General features: G+C 46.2%; 1 protein-coding gene across 1 annotated transcript in view; it reads left to right on the top strand.

The window, feature by feature from the left end:
• STYXL2 (serine/threonine/tyrosine interacting like 2) overlaps positions 1-21,445 on the top strand; it is a 164,780-nt gene extending 143,335 nt beyond the window's left edge. The window contains exon 7 of the mRNA XM_068266398.1: positions 21,332-21,445. Within this exon, the coding sequence (XP_068122499.1) occupies positions 21,332-21,445 (114 nt within the window). The remainder of the gene's footprint in view (positions 1-21,331) is intronic.
• Positions 21,446-24,388: the final 2,943 nt, after the last annotated feature.

Below are 24,388 nucleotides of genomic sequence, written 5' to 3'. Positions count from 1 at the left end.
ACGCTGCACGCTCTCAGCTTGGCTTAATTGTAATTCCTGGGCTCCGGGGTTGATCTACACTTGTTGAGTATTGATCTGTGTCTGCTAGTAGATAATAGAGCATTTAGGTGGCTGGAAATTATCTGAAATATATTTTGTGACAACTAATGAAAAGCATAATTGCTGCAGATGGTGAAAAATCAATGCGGATGTCAGGGAGTATGTAATGCAGCTAATGTCACCGAGGGCGCTCGCAGAGCATCATGGGAGCGTTTCCCCCGGAGGTGGAATTGGGCAGGAATTTTGGAGTCGCGGCCTACATTGGGTCCGCGGGAGAAAAGGTCAGCACTGGACATATAATGAGCTTGTTTCCTTGTTTCCTCAACCTTCAAATATAATAATCTAAAAATAAGAGCGGTGCAATCGTGCAAGAGGCCTCGTCACCCAATTAATGTGCAACCCTAGCCAAGAGGCTTCGGTCACGGAGAGAAAGAGAGGTCCATTTTCTTGATATCTGTGGCCTGTTTCACTAGGGATGGTCAGAAATGCAGATTTCCGTTTCTGCAAAAAGTCTGATTTCCGCCAATGCTGAAAGCCGATTCCACGTATTTCTGATTTCTGTTTTCCGATATCCAATTTAAAAGGAGTCTTTTTTGGGGGTCATTTTGTGCATTCAATGATTGGCCAAATCCTTCTGAGTTGACTCTGCACTCTCTGATTGGTCCTGCAATTGAGCTAAAATTACAGAGTTGCGGTATTTCCGCAGAAATCTGATTTCAGATTTTTATCGGCTACTGAGGGCAACCAAATTATGCCTTTTTTTTGCTTGCGGTGGTGGGGCGGGGGCGGCATCAGGTAGTTTGTGCTGGGGGGGGGGGGTTATGCACCAGGTAGGTAGTTTGTGCTGGGGGGTAGGGTTAGGCGTCAGGTAGTTCGTTTCTGTGATGGAGGGTTTAGGGTTAAGCATCAGGTAGGTAGTTTGTGCTGGGGGGTAGGGTTAGGCGTCAGGTAGTTCGTTTCTGTGGTGGAGGGTTTAGGGTTAAGCATCAGGTAGGTAGTTTGTGCTGGGAGGGTAGGGTTAGGCGTCAGGTAGTTCGTTTCTGTGATGGAGGGTTTAGGGTTAAGCATCAGGTAGGTAGTTTGTGCTGGGGGGTAGGGTTAGGCGTCAGGTAGTTCGTTTCTGTGGTGGAGGGTTTAGGGTTAAGCATCAGGTAGGTGGTTTGTGCTGGGGGGTAGGGTTAAGCATCGGGGGGGGGGGGAGGTTGTATGAGAGTAGGGTTAGGTTTAGCCAAAGTAAAATATCGGTATGTAATCAGGTTTACTGGGCAACCAAATTTCCATGCGCCTTTTTTCGATAGACGCGTTGTTCTGAGCCAGCATACAAATGCAGACAGGATACATATAATAATTCTTGTATAGCGGGGTAAGGTATGCGGGGGAATTTTTGGCTTTGTTGTACAGCAATTGTATTTTAATTCTTTTATGAATAGGAAATAAAGAGAAGGTGTCAGAAGGCACGAGTCGCACTGAATCTCATACGAGGACATCGTCCTTGACTTCAGCCCAGATCACTTCAGATGTGATGTGAAGGTGCATTGTGATGTATCTACGGAATACAACTGCTCCTTGTCTGCATTGACTCCTTTTCTTACAACATACAAAGATACGGATGGCCTTGACGGCTCAATCAGTGTGAAAGTTTAACATCAAATATGTACAGGAAATGTCTACAGAACAATTGACATTCTTTACATCCCTGGCATTCTGAGCATCTTCATTCATCTTTTCAGACGCAGATTTTTTTTAAAGAGTATTATCCATAAATATATCGTATATAGAGAATGCAGTCATAAAGGTAGCTATTAAAGTAAACCTTAACTCAGAACTTCCTTTCTGCTCTAAAAGGGCTGGTGCACACCAGAGCGGTTCTGGAGTGTTTTTTAAAACGCTTGCAGGGGGGAAACCGCTTGGCTAATGAAAGTGAATGGGATGGTGCACACCAGAGCGGCTCGTTTTTCCCCAAAACGCAAACTCGGGGGCTGCAGCATTTTTTAGATTTCTGAGGCGTTTCTGCGTAAAGTATAGGAAAGTGGAAAACTGCTCTGGAAAACGCTAGATCAGAGCGGTTTTCCACGCGTTTTTGTTACAGAAGCTGTTCAGTAACAGCTTTACTGTAACAATATCTGATATCTGCTACATAAAAACGCTCCAAAAAACTCTAGGCATGTTTAGAAAACATGCCTAGAATCGCTCTGAAATCTGCTTCAAAAACCTCTAGCGTTTTGCAGATCTGCTAGAGGTTTTTGGTGTGAACTGGGCCAAAGATAAGCAACAGCATAATAACCTCTAAAGAAAAACATTTCTTTGCAACAGCAGATAGTAATACTGCAATAAATCTGCAGTATGTCTGCTTCCTGCTTTCCCGGAAGCAGATATATTGTTAATATCCTGTGTTTACAAATGAGCTGTTCTGCTGAGGTAGCCAGTTGACACACAGCTGAGAGGTTAAATTACACAATTGGTCACAGATGAGCGGGAATTAGACAGGCTAAACTGACAAAATAAATGCAGGGTGCATTTCTCTAGGTTTTCCTTTTATCTTGCGCAAGAGTTCAGGTCCACTTTAACCATTACTGGTCACAAGCTTGATAATAATATCAGACATATGTAAATATTTTAGAATACAAACTTATCAAGTTTAACCTCCTGGGGACAGCGTGTAGTTATTCTATGCTGCACTTGTGGCTGCCTAAACCTGATGCAGTGTAGGATTTATGCCACCTGCTTTTAGCTCTCCCGACGCGATCATACACACCCGAGAGGGTGGTGACAACTGACATCTCCCGTCACTAAACAGGAGCCATAGCGATTGGCTCCTGATTACATGATCACTATAATCGCCGGCCAATTGTAGTGATCACTGAAAACAGCGGCAGTAGAGGGGGGAAGAAGAGCTCCGGGACTCACCTCCCTGACGTTCCCCCGGCGATCGTCGCTCCCCTCCGCTCTGCCCGGCATCCCTGCTTACTTTACCTCTAATGTCGGGTTCCGGTGTGGTGAAAATGTTTGCAACTTTATAATATTTTGCAACTGGTTGCAATAATTTATACTTATAGCTATCAGAAAGTGCAACCTAACCATTGGTTTCAATGTATTTGTATCAGAAAATGCAACCCAACCTAACCCTATTCTCACACGGAACCCTCCTCTACTGGGCAACTAATAACCCCCCCTGGAAGGAAGTAATAAGGTGCGTACACACACACAACAGCAGCCAACGACGGGTCCGTCGGCACCTCCCAAGATGAGATCCGGCACCAAAGCTGCGGGCAGCGGTGGATGGCGGAGTGGGAGCGATCGGAGCGGATGGGGCTGGAGGAAGCCCCAGGTATGTACACATCTTTTTTAGTTACGTGAGTTCTGGTTTCCTTTAACCAATGTACAGTATGTATTTTTACTTGTATTACTGGATGTCGTGACTGTACAGTGTCTTGAACTTCTCATGTATATATGCTCCCCAATATTTGTTTTGTACTCTGTACAGCGCTACGGAAGATGTTGGCGCTATATAAATAAATTATAATAATAATTATCACAAATATGCCTCTGTCAGGAGGAAAAGAGGAAAAATGGAAAACCGTCCCATTTCCAAACGCTTTAATTCCGGTGTTAAGTCATTCCGTTCGTACTTAAGCATTTTACCGCCCTAAATGTTTAGAATCTTGTAAGTATTCATGCTTTTTTCTTTTTTCCTTCTTCACATTAATTTTTAATTCTCATTCTTAACATTCCAGCGACAGAATGGCCTCATTTGCATGCGCTTTCATTAAGTGCGTCTGATTTGTCACAAGAGGAAAATGCAAATAGCTTTTTTTCCCCCTGTAAAGCGCAGCACATCACAGCCTTCCCGGCTCCTCGCTGCCAACAAATAGATACATTAGTTGTAAAGTTTGCATTTATAATGTGTGCATCTGAATGTCATGCATATATTTGCATGATAATGAGCTTGGCACGTGTACGGCGCGGTCTGAGGCTAGTATTCACTTACTGCCAAAAGCCCTTTTCCACCGCCAGCGTTATGTGATTCGATTCTGATCGCTTGCGAATCAAAAAACACTAGGTACAGTTAAACTCATAGAATTCTCAGAAAACATTTTTAGTGCAATGCGTTTGCGACGTGATTTTGATTCCCGATCAGTATCACCCTCCTGCTGTATTATTAATGGGTTTAACCACTTTACCACTGAGGTGGTTTTCCCCTTATGGACCAGATCAATTTTTACTTGTCAGCGCTCTTCCCATTCAGTTGCCAATAACTTTATTACTACTTATCACAACAAAACGATCTACATCTTGTTTTTTTTTCACCACCAATTACCCTTTCTTTGGATGGTAAATTTTGCTAAGAATTATTCTATTTTAAATGCAAAAATGGGAATTTAATGGGAAAAATAAGAAAAAAATGGAAACAATCATAATTTCTCAGTTTTCGTCCATTATAGTTTTAAAATAGTACATGCTATCGTAATTAAAACCCACACAGTTATTGCAATGTTTAAAATATTTCCCTGGTACAATGTATGGCACCAATATTTTATTTGGAAATAAAGGTGCATTTTTTCAGTTTTGCATCCATCACTAATTACAAGCCTATATTTTCACAAATAACAGTAAACAATCCTCTTGACATACATATTAAAAAAGATCACTCCCCAAGATAAATATTTATGCATTTTTTTAATTGCTTTTTTTTAATGCAAATTTGGATAACTGTGGGAGAGTCTAGGTGGTAAAGGGTTAATTGTAATGGTATCTGTCTGTATAATTATTTTAAAGAGACTCTGTAACAAAAATGTCATCCGGTTTTCTACCATCCTACAAGTTCCTAAACCTATTCTAATGTGCTCTGGCTTACTGCAGCACTTTCTACTATCACCGTCTCTGTAATAAATCAGCTTATCTTTGCCCTGTCGGACTTGTCACCCTGTGTCTGGAAGGCTGCCAACTCTTCAGTGTGATCTGCTATGCATGCCCCCTCTCCAGGCCCCTCAATGCACACTCCCATTTGTGTGTGTTATTTACATAAGCCAGCAGCATCTCTGCTCTCTTATCTTTTACAAGCTGGATAAATCCTCTGTTGTGAAAGGAGTCACATACTGAGAAATTACAGACTCAGGCAGAGCTGTCTGCAGGAAGAAACAATCAGCCTGTAACTCTTCAGTGGGTGAGAGCTGCAGGGGGAAAGAAACACACAAATGATCTCTTTAAATTCAAAAGGAAGGCTGTATACAGCCTGCTTGTGTATGGATGTATTTTCTATGTGTGGACATACTGTACTTCAACCTACTTCCTGTTTTGGTGGCCATTTTGTTTGTTTATAAACACATTTTTTAAAACTGTTTTTGACTACTTTTAATGCGGTGGGGAGCGGCGAAATTGTGACAGAGGGGAATAAGAGATGTCCCCTAACGCACTGGTATGTTTACTTTTGTGCGATTTTAACAATACAGATTCTCTTAAAAAAATGTAAGTAAGTTTAATTTTACTATTTAGCCACAAGATGTCTCCACGCATAATCTTCTTGTGAGTACTGTTAGTATGCTAACAGGAAGTAACACGTGTATCTGTTACTTTTGTCATTACAATGACCTCAGGCATCTAATTGATGCCAGCAAGCATTGACATGAGGACTTAGATCAATGAATGGGAACAACATTCCCATTTACTGATCTCTCCAGTAACGGGCGGTGGCGAGAACGTGCACAGGAGCGAGTGCAGGGGTACGCGACAGCCATTAGCCGCAATAGAAGAATATCTACGTCCTTGAGCAGGAACTGAAAGCGGAACTGAAATATGTTAACTGAAACGAATAATAAACATATTACCGGCATCAGCTTTTTTTCACTGACAAAGCTCATAGTATTTTCGCCGCTCCCCGTCACCATGATCAGAAGATTTTTTGATCGTTTCTGTGCTTCCGCCCTCCTAGTAAGATGGCAGCGGCCCAGAACTACTTCCAGGGCATTGCTGCGTAGCCAGACAGCAGTAGCAGTAGACAGCTGCCTCGTTATCTTGAACGAAGTGTTCCCCTTAAGGTGTCCCGGCTCACGCTGTCAGTTCCTGCGCCTCCAGGATCAGAGAGACGGCTCCTGCTGGTGTCCACTGTCCGGGCTTGCTGTGGTGACCAAGAGCCGCGTTCACGATTAGCGGCAAGAAGGAGCATGGAGGGAACACGGAGGGGCGGAGAAAGGGCGGAGAAAGGGGGCAGATGCAGTGGAGAGAGGTCAGACACAGGCTCTTCTTGTCTGCTCGTCATCGACTTGTAAGTCAAAGGATTAAATGGGGAGAATACAGGACCGGGTGAGCCTGTGTAAACGAAACTACTCAGGGCAGAGGTATGTAAGCCTTAAAGGCACATACCTACATTAGCACTTTATTGAAAAATAACAGTCTTCAGTTCCGCTTGAAGTCCTGCAGGACGTAGATATACCGTCTTCAAAGCCTTTATCTTTGTAAAGAGTGATGTTGGGAGCTTACTCCCAGCATGACTTATTACTCTGCCCTATTCCTCCCTCTGCCATGCATATTCCTGGTGTCTAAGCACTGGTTGTCCAGACTCTTTCCCAATGATCTTGAACACAAATTCTATGAGTGAACTGTTCTCTTATCATTTTATTAGCAAATGGGGGTGAGACAACGTGATATTTGTAAGTTGCATTTGAGTTAGGTATTGCTTTTACTTTCTGCAGGCACAGATTTAAAATATAAATAGCTAATAACTTAGTAGTTGATAGTATTCAGATTAGGTTTGCGCAAAAATTTGGTTTTTGCAGCTAAAAATGATGTCTTGATTTGAAATCACAAAACCAGGGCCGGTTCTCTCATGAGGCAAGGTGAAACATTTGCATCAGGCGCAGAGATTACAGGGGCAGCATTTTAGTACTGTGTTTACACTAACAGCATGCAGTCAGAGTAGGAAAAGCGAGACTCAGGCCCCATACACATGCTTAACAGCGGTCTTTTATGCAGCACAATTGTTGAACAACTTTTGTTGTGAAACAAGTTGAAACAGCAAAACAAGTATTTTGCTATTGTTCAAAAAGCTAATAACAACAACAAATAACATATGTAAAGCGCTTTTCTCCCGTAGGACTCAAAGCACATGAGCATGGCTCCGACCATCATGGTACAGAGGAAGAATTTTACAAGTCTGGAATGCCAGGCTAACCAGGTGGCTTTTCAGTCAGGATTTGAATAGCAGGGATGCTCATCCGGATCCGGGTATCCGACCATTTTTCTGCTATCCGGTCGGATCCGGATTCCGGATACCTCAGGCCAGATCCGGATAGCTCTATGCGAATATCTGGCCGCATAATCCGGGTACCCGCGGATATTCGACGGATATCCGGATCCGGGTACTGTAACAAGTGAGATGATGTCATTGAGCCAATCAGAGGGCTCCCAGCCAATCAGAGGGCTCCCAGCAGAAGCCCTAGCAACCAATCACAGAGGGGAACTCTGGCCAGCCCCACCTGACCTCATTGAGCCAATCAGAGGGCTCCCAGCCTAAGCCCTGGCACCCAATCACAGAAGGGAACCCTGGCCAGCCCCCCCCCCCCCCCCCCGTGTAATAAGGAGGGCTGGCATGTAGAGATGCGAAGTTCGGATCTTTTCAATGATTCGGATGATTTGAATCGGATCATTTAAAAGATCCGGATCTTTGATCCGAATCTCTGATCATTTTACTAGGGAAGCATTTGGGGGGGTTGAAATGACTAGCAGGACAGGATTTTCCCTGCAGTGGATAGACAGGGAAGGGGAGGGTGGACGGACGGACAGAGAAGGAGAGGGGGGTGGACAGATAGAGAAGGGGGGATGGTGGAGAGAGACGGGCAGGGAGTGAACAGAAGGGAGGAGGTGAACGAAGAGGGGTGAGCAGAGAGCAGAAATGTTTTTTTGCAAACAATACCCAATTGCAATCATATGCTTTACATATATTTCACCTATATGCTCATCTGTATACTCTGAATGCAAACATCTCACAGTGCCAAATTACAGGAGGACCCAACAAAAAGGTACAGGATGGCACTCAATAGGATGGTAAAGAAATTGCCCGTAAACACCAGGCTTCATGTACAGACTCTTATCCCGGAAAAGCCAAGAACCGCCTGCTTTTACATGCTTCCCAAAGTCCACAAAGAGGGGAACCCAGGCAGGCCCATAATCTCAGGGAATGGAACTCTCACAGAGAATATCTCAGGATGGTTGGAAAACATTTTGAAGCCTCTAGTCTGTAAAAGACCCAGCTACATACAGGATACTACACACCTCCTGAACCAACTGGCAGCCATTGGCCCAGTGCCTGGAGGCACCATTCTTGCCACTATGGATGTAGAGTCTCTGTACACCAACATTCCCCACAATGATGGTATTGCGGCCTGTCGCAAATATCTTCAAGGTTTGGGCACACCTATAAACTCAATTGCTGGACTAATGAGATTCGTTCTCACCCACAATTATTTCACTTTTGGGGAGGACCTCTATTTACAGCAAATGGGAGTGGCAATGGGCTCACGGTTTGCACCGCAGTACGCAAATCTCTTCATGGCAAAGATTGAAGAAGAATACCTGAATACTTGTCATATAAAACCCATGGCCTACTTCCGTTTTATCGACGACATCTTGATCATCTGGTCTGCAAGTGAGGAGGATCTTATCCAATTTCACAGGAACTTCAATGCCTTCCATCCCACAATCAAACTGAAATTGAGCTACTCTCACAGGGAGATTAACTTTCTTGACACCACCATATACATCAGAGAGAACAGCTTACAAACGTCCATGTACCGCAAACCAACGGATCGTCCCACATACCTCAGGTATGACAGTTTCCACCCCAAACATATAAAGAATTCCATAATTTACAGCCAGGCAATAAGATGCAATCGGATCTGTTCTGACAAGGATGACAAAGACAAACACCTGGATTACCTGAAGAAGAATTTTATAAAACAGGGATACAATCCTCTAATGGCTGAGACCCAAATCAGGAAAGCTAACAACATTCCTAGGACTCAGCTCCTGGAGTACAAGCAGAGCCAGGAAGAGAGCCGTGTCCCACTGGTAGTAACCTACAACCCACGCCTGGAAATCTTAAGAAAGATTGCAAAAGAACTTCATCCTGTTCTACACAAGGATCAGAGACTGAAAAAGATATTCCCTGAACCTCCCCTCCTAGCGTTCCGACAGCCACCCAATCGTAAGCAGATGATAGTGAGGAGTGCCTTAAATAGGCAAGAACAGAATGGAACATTCCCCTGCCGAGCGAAAAAGTGTGGGACCTGTAAACACATCCATTCCACTGACAGGATACTAATACCAGGTATACAACAGGAATACAACGTACAAGGCACCTTTTCCTGCGACTCATCTAATGTGGTATACGTGATCATGTGTGGTATACGTGATCATGGTACACCACAGATCCACTATTAACAGCAGGAAAAAGGATATTACAAAATATACTGATCTCCCAATACCAACACACTTTTGTTTACCTGGACACAGTTTAAGCGATTTTCGCGTCACTGTATTAATGGGTGGCTTCAAATCGGGAAACACGAGACTAACACAAGAAACTAAGTTTATACATTGGTTCAAAACTGTAGAAGATGGTTTAACCTTCCTGGCGGTAAGCCCGAACTGAGTTCGGGCTATGCCGCCGGAAGGCACCGCTCAGGCCCCGCTGGGCCGATTTGCATAATTTTTTTTTTGCTGCACGCAGCTAGCACTTTGCTAGCTGCGTGCAGTGCCCGATCGCCGCCGCTACCCGCCGATCCGCCGCAATTCCTCTCGCCGCGGCCGCCCCCCCCCCCAGACCCCGTGCGCTGCCTGGCCAATCAGTGCCAGGCAGCGCTATGGGGCAGATCGGAGTCCCCTCTGACGTCACGACGTCGATGACGTCGGTGACGTCATCCCGCCCGTCGCCATGGCGACGGGGGAAGCCCTCCAGGAGATCCCGTTCTTTGAACGGGATCTCCGGATCTCCGATCGCCGGCGGCGATCGGAGGGGCTGGGGGGATGCCGCTGAGCAGCGGCTATCATGTAGCGAGACTTTGTCTCGCTACATGAAAAAAAAAAAAAAAATTTAAAAAAAAAGATTTGCTGCCCCCTGGCGATTTTTTTGCAAACCGCCAGGAGGGTTAAACAGGGACTCTAACTTCTTGTGCTGGTACGATGGGTTTTAAATGCCACAATTCTTTTAATTTTAATTTTTCTATCTTTTCATTCATTTTTGTGCCATATGCTGTGTAAGATGGAATTCACTGTCACTATTCATTTTATTTGCTTTCAGGTGCTGGCTTTAAATGCCACAATTCTCTTAAGCTTAGAATTAATGGTGCATGTAACCAGCCCAGTTACAATTTGAACTCGGAATTTACAATGTCTCCCCATCACCAGAGTCTGCTTTATGTCATATTTTGGCTTCTATTGATCTTATCAATTTAGATAGGATGCCTGGGAAAGCCTCCTCAGTAACAGTTAAGGCATCTAATTACATTTATGTTTGCTAAAGAATGTTTCTCCTCTGTATGTCAGTGTATATAAGCTGTGTTTTTCAGTTCTGGTCAGGAACCAGTCCGAGGAAGGCTTTTTTTTTTTTTTTCAACAATAATTTTTATTAATAATAAAGATCTTCAGCTGTATACATGATGCAATAAGTACCAATTTCTATTACAATATGAAGATACAGCAAACAAAAACAAAAATCGAGGAAGGCTTTTTATAAGTCGAAAGCTCACTGTTTATCCATCTCTAAGTTAGCCAATAAATGGTATCATCCTGATTCAAAACTTCTTGCTTTTACTCATGGCTAACACGGTACAACACTTTAGTGAAAGAAAGCATTCCCCTTTTCTCACCTCGAACACATCATAAATTTAGGGAGAAGTGCAGCTGTTTAGAGCAGTGCAGGAAGATCATATTGCACAGCAATCACAGTGCCTGCCCTGTCATTCATTCAGCCCAGCAGAGTTACTGAGCTGTGCTTCTCAGCCAAACGTTTCCCATTTGTTCACAACTACAACAGCCAGCCTATAATCAGCAGCACATTGCAGCCAGTAGTGTGCTCCACATATCTGGCAGTGGCACCCATGTCCCCTCTCCCAACTACCTGTCCCTGCAAGTCTGGCTCCCCTCCAACTGAGCGATCCATCTCCGCTCTGCTTCCAAGACCCCGATGCCCGCTGAGAGAGGGGGGCGTGCCGCTCCTGGCTCCACCCCTTTTGATCCGAATCTGTTCATTTTGATGATCCGGATGATTCGACTCACAAAAGAGATTCGGATCAAACATCCGAATCGTTCATGATCCGGACAACACTACTGGCACGATGAGACAGATCGTCCTTGCTTGTGTGGCTGGCTGGCTGGCTGGTCACTGACAGACTTGCTCCATTGCTGTTGGCTTAGCAAGTGCTGCCTGTATACAGTGATAAACCTAAAGCTTTGAGTGCTAAGCACCTTCACTACACTATTGTTCTATTGTTTTTTTTAGCTAGCTAGTGTAATTGTTTGATTTCATTCACTCAGTTAGGTCCTGTCTGTGTCTGTGGTTGCTGTGCAGGCCAGCAGGACAGTATAGGTTAGGGAATAGGATTACTGTGTTATTGTATTGTATTATATAGTTAGTACTGCAGTTAGTTGTTAGAGAGAGTAGTACTGTGCTAGCTTACTACAGATTACTGCAGTGCTGCTGTGCAGAGCATTGTCAGCAGAGCCGGGACAAGGTCCTCCAGCACCCAAGGCTGAGACACCAAAGTGCGCCCCTCCATCCCTCCCACCTCAGCTGTCACACACGGATTGCTATTAGACTAAGAGGCACCACAGGGCCCACAACCTCCCCAACACCTTAATCTCTAGTTATCTGGCTTGCAGTCACTGCTATGTATCCCCTTTTCTTATTTCTTTCTGCTTTATACACAATTAGGAATGACAGCTGAATGAATTGTGCGCCCCCCTCCTACACTGCGCCCTGAGGCTGGAGCCTCTCCAGCCTATGCCTCGGCCCGGCCCTGATTGTCAGTGTGACAATTAGACAGATAGTGTGCACTGTCTGTCCTCTACTCTGCGGTCTGTCACTCCGTGCTGATTTGATTTAAAAAGTAAAAGTACCCCACATCATCTGGTGACATCATCATCACGTATAAGTTGTACTATGTCTGCTGGCACTGGCAGCCGGGGGAGGGGCAGCAAGGGCAAGAGGACAGGGAGTAACATTATGTCCACCCTCAGAAGGTCTGCTGTGTCAGTGTCGACCCCAGTGGGCAGCCTACCCTCAGTCAGCGAGCTTTTTGCTCCAGGCGCCACGATTGAACTCAGGGCTGTTAGCCGCAAGGAGTTTGAGGAGGATGTTCTGGGTTTTGAGGAAGGGGGGTATGATGTTGAGGATGGGATGAAGGACCGTGACTACCATCCACAGGATGGGGATGTCAGCTCTGACTCTGAGGAGGAGGATGCGTTGGTGGGTTTGGCACGGAGGATCAGCATTTGCAGACAGTGGCCGTGGAATGCGGGACCCACCACATCCTTCTGCCGCTACCACCAGCCGCACCACTCAACCCCCAACCGCCACAGGGAGAAAAGCCACAGCATCCCGTTCAGGCCGCAGGGGAATGTTCACCTCCCCAATCTGGCGGTTTTTCACTCTGCCCTCATTGAACAGCAAGTTTGCCATATGCAATGTGTGCAAACTACAGATGAGCAGAGGTTGTGACCCCTACAAGTATGGCATCTCCAGCTTCATCACCCATCTGGCCAAAAAACATGTTGTTGAGCATGAGGAGTTCAAGAGGCTGAAGCAAGCTGGCGCTGGCTCCCACCGCCACGGTGCCTCAGGCCACTGCTGCTGATACCACCACCTATATTCAACCCAAAACACAATTGCGGTGTCATTTTTTGGAGGTGTCTGGGCTGAAAATTGTCATGTCCCAGTTGTGCGATTGGACTTTGGACACAATGTGGGCTGCACGACCGCTGTCTGGAACCTAGTCCTGATGTTAATTGACAGCTTTTTTTTTTTTCTTTTTTTCATTTTATGTCCACCAAGTAATAAATTAGTGTTTCCCTTTAAAAAAAAACATGATGCTACATGCATCATTTACCCTAAAAACCTTTTTTAAAGCTATTTAAAGGGCACTTCCGGTTTTCCTATCCGGATACCCGAATAGGTCGGGTATCCGCGGGTAATTTGGTTGGATATCCGAATTCACTCGGATATCCGCAAGGTCGGATCCGGATATCCGACTCGGATCCGGGTATCTGGGTACCCGGATCCGGGCGGGTTTTAAAGAGTACTACCCGAGCAACCCTGTTGAATAGCTCCAGGGATGGTGCTGTCTTTACTGTGTGTGGCAGGGAGTTCCAAAGAGTCCAAAGAGTAGGGGCAGCATGACAGAAGGCTCTGTCTTTGATTTTTTGAGGTGCACTCTGGGAGCGACCAAGTTTATAGAACTTGCTGATCTGAGGTTGTGAGAGGTGTGGTGCAGCTTCAGCAAGTCCTTCATGTATCCAGGGCCCAGATTGTGCAGGGATTTGAATGTCAGCAGTCCAATCTTGAAGAGTATTCTCCATTCTACTGGTAGCCAGTGCAGTGAGCGAAGGATTGGTGTAATGTGACAGTGGCAAGGCTGGTTTGTTAGCAATCTGGCGGCAGCATTCTGCAGTAGTTCTGCGCATGCGCAGTAGAGCCCGGAGGACGTCCGATGACGTCAGAGCGCCGGCGTGGGACGCAGAAGTTCCGGGCCTTGGAGCGCAGAAGAGCCCGACCTGGCAGCCGGCCTGGCCAGGTCGGGCGCGCCACCGGAGACCACCGGGAGCCTGCGGAGCGGCGGCGAGGGCACTTCCTTCCTGCCACGGGCTGGAGGAAGCCCCAGGTAAGTGGAATTTGATTTTTATTTTTAACCCACCCTCCCTGAACCTTCCCTTTAAGCCTGTGTATGGGGCTTCACAGACTCATAGCCAGCCAGTGTGCTATTGTGCTGAGCTGCAGCATGTCATGTGAGAACATTAAATGAAGCAGAGCAACTTGTCAGGTGCAGATTCCAAATCACAGGTGGGGGGGAAGGGCGGCGCATCCTCCCAAGTTTTCCTCAAGCAGCAAAAAGTGTAGAACCGGCCCTGCACACAACCAGTAGCACAGAGTTAAGTCAATCAGCTTTCTGGCTGTGTGGGTGTGGCCAGAGGCATCACAACAGTCCCTGTGAACCTGCAATGGCGGGAGCCTTGGGGCTATGGCGGCCCCCTCCTCTTCCAAGGTCCTCCCGCACCCAAGGCTGAGACACCAAAGTGCGCCCCTCCATCCCTCCCACCCCAGCCGTCACACACTCTGATTGCTATTAGACTAAGAGCCACCCCAGGGCCCCCAACACCTTAATCTCTCGTTATCTGGCTTGCAGTCACTGCCATGTATCCCCTATTCTTATTTCTCACTGCTTCAAACACAATAAGGGGATGATAGCTGAGTGAGTTGTGCGCCCCCTCCTACACTGCGCCCTGAGGCTGGAGCCACTCTCGCCTCTGCCTCAGCTCGGCCCTATTCTCACCCACCTTGCAGAGTATTAGCGCTTGCTATGTGCATATATTTACCTGATCCCGCTGTGTTGCATATCCCTTTTCCACTCACTGTGTGCTGCCTACATGACTCCTGAAGTCACATGATTGGGAGTCATGTGGGCAGCACAGAGCGAGTGGCTGCTGGGAGGAAGAGGAGATGCGCATAGCACAGCACTAATACTCTGCCAGGGTAGAGTGACCATATTTTTGTGGGTCCAACCTGGGACGGGAGGGGGGGGGGGCGTGGGGGGGGCGTGGGGGGGGGGGGGCGGCGCGCGCAGCGCGCCGCGGCGAAAAGTGGGAAGGAGTGAGGAGCACGCAGCGGCGAAGACTGGGGGAGGGGGCTGCGCCGAAAAAATGGGCGTGGCCATGACATTGTATGGGCGGAGCTAACGTAATGATGTAACAGCGAGGCATAAGAAAGCAGTGTTTACGCCATGATGTGGACAAACGAGACTTTGTATCATGGGTGTGCAGAAACTGTGTGATGCTAATAGTATACCGTAACCACAAAGCAGCAAACATAGCCATCTATGACCATTAAATAATAAATGCAGTAACAGTTACCCCGGACACCAGAAAATAAACGCAATAGGCAACATGTCAGTATAAAATAAATGCAATGCGGGCAAACATGTCAGTACAAAATAAACGCAATGCGGGCAACATGTCAGTACAAAATAAACGCACTGCGGGCAAACATTTCACCAGAAAAGAAACGCACTGCGGCCAAACATTTCACCAGAAAAGAAACGCACTGCGGGCAAACATTTCACCAGAAAAGAAACGCACTGTGGCCAAACATTTCACCAGAAAAGAAACGCAATGCAGGCAAACATTTCGCCAGAAAAGAAACGCACTGCGGGCAAACATTTCGCCAGAAAAGAAACGCAATGCGGGCAAACATTTCGCCAGAAAAGAAACGCACTGCGGGCAAACATTTCACCAGAAAAGAAACGCACTGCGGCCAAACATTTCACCAGAAAAGAAACGCAATGCGGCAAACATTTCGCCAGAAAAGAAACGCACTGCGGGCAAACATTTCGCCAGAAAAGAAACGCACTGCAGGCAAACATTTCGCCAGAAAAGAAACAATGCGGGCAAACATTTCACCAGAAAAGAAACAATGCGGGCAAACATTTCACCAGAAAAGAAACAATGCGGGCAAACATTTCACCTGGAAAAGAAACAATGCGGGCAAACATTTCACCTGGAAAAGAAACAATGCGGGCAAACATTTCACCTGGAAAAGAAACAATGCGGGCAAACATTTCACCTGGAAAAGAAACAATGCGGGCAAACATTTCACCTGGAAAAGAAACAATGCGTGCAAACATTTCACCTGGAAAAGAAACAATGCGGGCAAACATTTCACCTGGAAAAGAAACAATGCGGGCAAACATTTCACCTGGAAAAGAAAGCATTTACTCACCTGGCAGAAGTGTCCGGCCTCTGGCGCGCTGCTCCGTCCCGGGACCGTCTTCCTCCTCCTGCTCTTCTCTCCCGCGCTGACAGGGCTACGGCAAGATGGCGCCCGAAGCCCTGTACTAGTGACACAAATAGGTCTCCAGTACAGGGCTTCGGCAGCCATCTTGCCGTAGCCCTGCTCGCCTGCCGGTGTCGGAAACAGACACCGGAAGAGGAGGCTGGAGCGGGGCTGCGGGCAATGAACTGGCACGGCGTCTATAGACGCCGCTGCCAGTTCATTGAGGAGAGAGTGGCCAGAGTCCCGAGGCCGGGACGTCCCGCTGTTGAAAGCGGGACATTTCCCGGGACCTCATTAAGCCTGGGACAGCGGACCCCGAATCCGGGACGTGTCCCGGGCAATCCGGGACGTCTGGTCACTCTATGCCAGGGGGACGGCATAGCTTTCAACTGTCCCTCTTTTGGAAGCCCTGTCCCTTTTTCCTCCTAATTTGTCCCTCTTTCAGGACTTTGATCCTCTTTCTATGTAATATATATATTTTTCTAGTAAAAATGTGTTTGATTGACTCTAAACTTTGTTCCCATGCTTAAAATTGATATATTACTACTTTTAAAATGTTAATATGAAGGTAAATGAACCAGGATAGAAAGGATCAGCGTGGTCTGAATTATAAAACAACATATTTCTCTTATGAAATGCGTGACTAGGGATGTGACAGGGGCGTGATCAGGGGCTTGGCTTAAAAAGGAACTCCAGTGAAAATAGTGCAATAAAAAAAGTGCTTCATTTTTACAGTAATTATGAATAAATGATTTAGTCAGTGTTTGCTCATGGTCAAATCTTTCCTCTTCCTGATTTACATTCTGACATTTATTATATGGTGACATTTTTACTGTGGGCAGGTTATGTAGCTGCTGCATGCTGTTTTGGCCGTTGGAGACAGCTGTAAACAGCTATTTCCTGTCTGTGAACATTGTTACATTGTGGCAAACTGTCAAAAGTCCTCAGAGCTTCTTGTGGGAGAGGTTTCACCACAATATCAATCGTACAGCGCCTCCTGATGGTCTGTTTGTGAAAAGCAATAGATTTCTCATGTAAAAGGGGGTATCAGCTACTGATTGGGATAAAGTTAAATTCTTGTTTGGATTTTCTCTTTAAGTGTCCCTCTTTCTTATCTCAGAAACTTAGGAGGTGTGTGGTCGGTTTGAATGTTGTTGAACCCCTGGGTGTGGATGCTGCTGATCCCTGGATCTCCACTGTTCAGACGGCAAGTAGGAAGGCACAGACTGAATCTCTCACAGAGGATTGTAGCCTATAGCACAGACAGTCTGCTAGGCTAGAGGTAGACACTGTTTAGAGTCTTGATCAGGTTTACAAGTGATCCATTTGAAATCAGCTATTTAGGGAGCTTACAGTGAGATAAAGGCATGCCTCGTGACTGAATGTCGGCCCGCACTTGTGCCTGGATGGGGCTCTGCGCACTGAAGAGCTTGTTTTGGACTCGCAGGCCGTTCGGGAGGAAGCGCAAGTCTCACAATGGGCTGGGACAAAACGCTCTATAATCTTCAAGGAACATAATTCTCCATTTCTTAGGGAGGCAACATTCTCCAGAAAGTAAAGAAGCATCAGGGAAGTCGTGATAACGCCGGTTCAGACAGGGACAGAGGGGGGAAGGGAACGGCGTGGGCCTGATCCCCCGCCTAATCCGGCTGCACTCTGGAAGATAAGGCGGACTGCCGGGCGGATTTACTTTTTAATTTACAGGTGTGCGTGTGCCGCGCTCTCCAGCCGGCCGGGGACTTACCGAGCAGGATTGCATTTCAGACGGCCTTTCAGATCATTGTGCTCAAAGGTTTGAACATGTGCCAGAGACATCTGACAGACCCGCCGCCTCGTCACAGGCCTGTCGCCACCGCCGGGTACCGAATAAGAGGCCTGGAAAGTGACGTCCCTCTCCCTGTCACTTCCACCTGACGCTCTGCATGCGGGGATGTGCGGAGATGCCTGCAGTTATCTGCCTACCCACCTTCCTGGTGTGGTGCGTCTATACAGTGAGGCATACAGAAGAGGGGGCTGCACATGGAATGGGAGGGGGGCTGCTGTACATGGATGTTACACATGGAAGAGGGGGCTGCACATGGAATGGGAGGGGCTGCTGCATATGGATGATACACATGGAAGAGGGGGCTGCACATGGAATGGGAGGGGCTGCTGCATATGGATGATACACATGGAAAAGGGGGCTGCACATGGAATGGGAGGATCTGCTGCACATGGATGATAGACATGGAAGAGGGGGCTGTATTTGGAATGGGAGGGGCTGCTGCATATGGATGATACACATGGAAGAGGGGGCTGCACATGGAATGGGAGGGGCTGCTGTACATGGATGATTCACATGGAAGAGGGGGCTGCACATGGAATGGGAGGGGGCTACTGTACATGGATGCTACACATGGAAGAGGGGACAGCACATGGAATGGGAGGGGCGCTGCTGTACATGGATGCTACACATGGAACAGCAGGGGCGCTGCTGCACTTGAAAGGGAAGCCACGACATACTTGGCCTAATGCCCGGTACACACCACGCAATTTCCCATCAGATTGTTGGTTTGAATCGATAATTTCTGACAGGTCCGATCTGATCTCCGATCATTTTTCTGATCAATTTTCCCATCGCTTCTATACAAAATTTATCAGAAAAATTGGACTTGGCGGAAATGATTGATTCAACCCATCGATCTGACAGGAAATAGCATGGTGTGTACCGGGCAAAAGGACACAAACAGTATAAATCCTGCCTTGCATCTATCTATCTATCTATCTATCTATCTATCTATCTATCTATCCATCTATCTATCTATTTATCTGTCATCTCTATTGGCTTACAAGCGTTTTCTCTGCTCACACAGACAATGGCCACGCAGTTATCTACTTTTATTAATCTCAGCCATTCTCACCATAGTTACATTATAGAGAAACATTATCACTAAATCACTTATTTCCCTGAACAATAGCTGGACAGAAAACATCAGTCCTAATAATAGGTTTATTACTTAAAGAAGAATGGAATAGCAGACACTGAAAATATATCACACGTCCAGACCCAGAAAGCACGTTAAAATAAAAGCCACTTGTAATGCTGGCCATACACTGGTTAATTATAGGACGATCGATTGACCTATCGATTCTTAGAATCAATTCAAAATAAATGAATCAATCAAATATAAATAGATTTTTTGCCCATACACTAGGGTCAATTTTTGTTCCATTTTTCCACATTTAATCGATCGGAGGCTATTTTCGATCACAACATAAGCACCCTGATGAATCAGATTGAGTAAAGTTCGATCGAATACATAACGAAAAGCTCTAGATTCTTGTTCCATCGATTGAAATAACCCGACATTCACACAGAGGTGCACAGAGGTGCCTGGCTCTTCTACTGACCACATATGCTATTACTCCGTTGTTATTGCCTGATGAAGCGGGATCAAACCTGCAAAACGCGTTGCATTGTCCCCCGGAGTATGTAAATAAACTTGTTCTATTTGACAAACACATTGGCAATTTTTGTATTTGCTTGGAGGAGGTAAGTCCACCACTGCCTCCTCATGTTTTAAACTTTTTAGATACTTTTATTCTTTTGGCTCCTCTGTATCAATACTACATTTACCCACCCAGCAGTATGGCATACATCCAAACTTTTTGAGATAAGAAAGAGGGACACTTTAACTACTTTAGGACCATGGTGATTGAAATCTAAGTCCTGTTTTGATGGGCTCCTGGCTGGCAGGGCGTAGTTTTCAATCATCGCTCCCGCAGCGCACATCCGCCGTGTCCGTCGCTCCCCGCAGATCGCGCAGCACAAACCTCACAGGCTCTGCCTGTCTCTATGACAGCAGAGCCATGTGAGCCGGTCAGGAGCCGATTTCATTGGCTCCAGGCCGTGTCTATCAATGTAAGCCGCTCCCATTGGCTTACATTGATAGACACGGTCAGGAGCCAATGAAAGCAGCTCCTGACCGGCTCACATGACTCTGCCGTCATAGAGACAGGCAGAGTCTATGTCAGGAGGATCCCGACGTGCGGCAGTGACGGCGGTTGAGGCGGGTATTCGCGATTCTGTCGGTATTGTATCAGTGGTCTCTGGTCCTTAAGGGGGCTGAGACCGCTGGTACTTAAGTGCTTAAGACACGCCCTGTCACACCTCTAACCACCCCCTAAACACACCCCTTTGCCATGCACATCACAAAAAATTCAGAATCAGAATATGCAGTTTTATTATTCAGACCAGACTGGTCCTTTCTATCATCAGTAGTTTTCCTTCATTTTAACATTTGAAAATAAGAAATACTGTATATCAATTTAATTGGTGGGAATAAAGTTTAGAGTCAGATAAACACATATATCATATGTAGAAAAATACATATATTTACACAGAGTCTTGAAAGAGTGACAAACGAGGAGGAAAGAGGGACAGAGAGATTTGGTTCCCCAAGAGGCACTGTCCCGTTGGGAGCTATGGTCTAGGGCAGGTATCGGTGATAGGCATAGCTCTCAACTGTCCCTCTTTTGGAACGAGATCCCCCTGTCCCTCTATCTTCCTCATTTTCCCTTTTTCAGAACTCATACACAGATTTATGCAAATATATGTATTTTTCTACCGAAAAATGTTAGTATACTCTATCTAAATGTTATTTCTTTCATTTTAATTGATATATTTCTTATTTTTAAATGTTAAAATGAAGCAGAACTAATGATGATAGAAAGGACCAGTGTGGTCTGAACTGGAAAACTACATGTTTTGCTTCTGAATTCTTTCTGGTATCAGCGACAAGGCTTGTGTTGAGGGGCGTGATTAAGGGCGTGGCAGGGGTGTGTCTTAAAATGTCCCTCTTTCTTATCTCAAAAAGTTGGGAGGTATGGTGGTAGGTGGCAGAGATCAGTGCAGAGAAGCAGAAGAGATTTTACAAGCAGACCATCACTGCTACTTTTACATGGTGTTTCCTTTTTTTGACCGAAGTTGTCCTTTAATCCATTATATACAGATAATCACCAGTGATCTTCACAGTATTTTAGTGTCTTGGCTCCATAATAAATAAAAATTGATGGGAAGCTCGGGCAGCTTGCAGTGATGTAATTTAGCGATGAGACGCATCAGTAAAATGCTGAGCTGTACTTCCAATGTTCTGTACTTTCTCCCCGTAAAATAATTATGACACCGCCATTATTCACCAAGATAAACGTCAGCGGCTGCTTTGTCTGACTCCGGCGTGAAAAGCTGTTTATTTAATTCCCTTTCTTCTTCCACAGATCGCGGAGCTGACACCAGCGGGAAAAACGCTACTAAACTTTCCACCTGACGAGAGTTATGTGGAACTCCGGGGGAAGCGGGTCCACTCCAGACAGGGCCAGGGCAGTTTCTAGGCTAATTTGCAACCCAGGTCGAGGGTGTAAAAATTGCAACACCTTCCCCTCCACCCCCATGGACTCACGAACCCTTACTCATTAGGTAGAGTCTAGTGACATCCAGGAGGAAGCGGGGACCAGGAAAACACAGAGGCGAAGAGAGCACGGAAAGCCGACTCTTCAATGGGCGCCGCGCACTGACAGCCTGCAGTACCGCTACAGGACAGCAGGTGTCATCACGCGGTGGTGACATGATGACGACTTGACGTCTGACGCAGGCAGCCCAGGAGGAGTCAGGGAAGATGATCACACTGGTAATCTTCTTTCTTCTTCCATTTGGCTGCACCGCTCATCACCAGCTCCCTAGCGGTTATGTCCTTCTGCCTGCATCCCCTTCTTCTACTTGGCGGTCTGCGCCCAGGGCTGTCGCCCTGCCCGCACTGCCCAAGAAATGGCCCTGAACGGGGCGCAGATCTAAACATGACTAAAAATAACTGCACCCCTTTTATGGAAGGAGAGTCACTGTGTGTAATTCCTTATCTTAGGAGTAGGGATGCTCATTCGGATTCCACGAAATTCCGATCGGAAATTGCATTTCCGCATCGGAATGCGGAAATCGGTAATGCAAGTGCCGTAGTCGGATTTCTGCCGGAAATCGCGGAAATTTCCGCCGGAAATCGTGGAAAATTCCCCCGGATTTTAACATCGATTTTCTCAAAAACGATAAGGTCTTTTTGAAAACTTTTTTTTTCAGTTTAATAAACCCTGAAAATTTGGTATTTCTAGGACTTAAGTGGGCTTTGCTATTAACCGCTAAAGACAGCAGATTTTTACTGTAATGTAAAATGCAGAAAATGGGCAGATGCAGATTTTTCTGCATTTTACATTACAGTAAAAATCCGCTGACTTTAGCGGTTAATAGTAAAGCCCCCTTAAGTCCTAGAAACACCTAGAAACAATTTTCATGGTTTATTAAACAGAATCTTCTGAACAAGATGCAAAAAAAAGTTTTCAAAAAGACCTTATAGTTTTTGAGAAAATCGATGTTAAAGTTGGGCAGAATTTCCGCGATTTCCGGCGGAAATTCCGCATTGGTATGCGGAAATTGGTAGCGGAAAGCGGAATCGGTAATTGGTACATGACGGAATGCGGATTTACCGCGGAATCGGAAATTGGCATTCCGACCATCCCTACTTAGGAGCGAAGCATTGCTGAAGACTAGAGCTTGTATTTTACAGACAGGAAGTTTTGAATCAGGAATATTATTTTTTATTCAAAACTTCCTGGCTGTAAATTACAAGCTCTAGTTTATTGGCTAATTTAAATAATTTAAAAGAAAAACAGAACACTTTGAGCTTGTAAGCCTTCTTCAAACTCTATTCCTGTTGACTGACAATGTCAGAACATACAACCAAGAAGGAGGTAGAGAAATATAATTATATAAGTGAAATATAAGTGTCATCCAGTTACATTAATTGCAAGGGATCTTGCAAGGATTGTAAGGTATTTATGGCAAATGGATAAGACACTTGGTTTACTTAAGGTCTACATCGACTCAGGCTGACATGTAAAGTTTTTTTTACAGACCCAATCCTGTACACTGTATGCTGCTTGAGCCTGGAAACTGTTAACTGTATGTTACTGAACAGGGAGGGCACTCAGGGGGGGTGGGGCTTTGGGGCACGGTGATTCCCGGGGGGGGGCAGTGCCCCAGTGTAGCGCCGCCCATGGATGGGGTAATATTAGCCGGGGGGGGGGGGTTGGTGGTTAAGGTTAGCTGTCGGGGGAGTGGTTAATGTTAGTTGCGGGGATGTGTGGTTAAGGTTAGGCATTGGTAGAGGGAGGGTTCTGTGTGAGAATAGGGTTATGTTTAGCTTTATTAAAATAAAAGTTTTTGGGTGCCCTTTTTTGATGAATGCAAATGAAGCCTGCACTGTAGGCTCTCTATTACTGCTGCAAGGATCGGCGGGTGGTAGGGTTAATCACTAACCCGCTTTCTGTCATCAATAAATTACGGGCCAGCGGGTGAGTGATTAACCCTATCACCCTCCGATCCTTGCAGCAATAATAGAGAGCCTTACGTTGCAAGAGACAAACTTAATTGCACATAAGCCATGGAGTGAAAAGTCAAAGATTGGGATAAAGGGCAACAGAGGTGAAAAACTGCTCTAGGGATGGTGTCCATTGTATACAAGAGATGTATTTTTATTTATGTACAGGCAATTACATCGAGATTTTGTTTTGAAGAAGCCAGCTGAGGCGATCCAGAGGTACTGTCTCTGCCTTTGAAGCATGAGGTCATGAGTTTAACCCTCTGGGGGATAATCCCGAGCTGAGCTCGGGGTAAGCCGCCACAAAGGATTTCTCAGGCCCTGGTGGGCCGATTTGCATAATTTTTTTTTTGTTGCAAGCAGCTAGCACTTTGCTAGCTGCATGTATATACCGATCGCCGCCGCTCCGCGCTGATTCGCCGCTATCCGCCGTGCCGCGCCGCTCCCCCCCCCCAAGACCCCGTGCGCAGCCTGGCCAATCAGTGCCAGGCAGCGCTGAGGGGTGGATCGGGACTCCCTCTGACGTCACGACGTCGTTGACGTCGATGACGTCATCCCGATCGTCGCCATGGCGACGGGGGAAGCCAAACAGGAAATCCCGTTCTGAACGGGATTTCTTGTTTGCTTTGATTGCCGGAGGCGATCGGAGGGGGTGGGGGGATGCCGCTGCACAGCGGCTATCATGTAGCGAGCCCTTGGCTCGCTACATGATTTAAAAAATAAAAAAATGTAAAAAATAGTGCTGCGCCACCTCCTGGGCGATATAATTGTATCCCCCAGGAGGTTAAATCCTGGGTCAGGGAAAAAAAGAAGCTTATATATACTTCTAGCAGTACCGCACTGATAATGTTATGCTGGCAAATGTTGACCCAGTCACAGGCGGTAGGCATGGGCTGTCCCAGGGCGTGGA

This window comes from Hyperolius riggenbachi, chromosome 2, assembly GCF_040937935.1.
Source record: "Hyperolius riggenbachi isolate aHypRig1 chromosome 2, aHypRig1.pri, whole genome shotgun sequence".
Classification (NCBI taxonomy): Eukaryota; Metazoa; Chordata; class Amphibia; order Anura; family Hyperoliidae; genus Hyperolius; species Hyperolius riggenbachi.
This window is presented reverse-complemented; position numbering and strand designations above follow the sequence as displayed.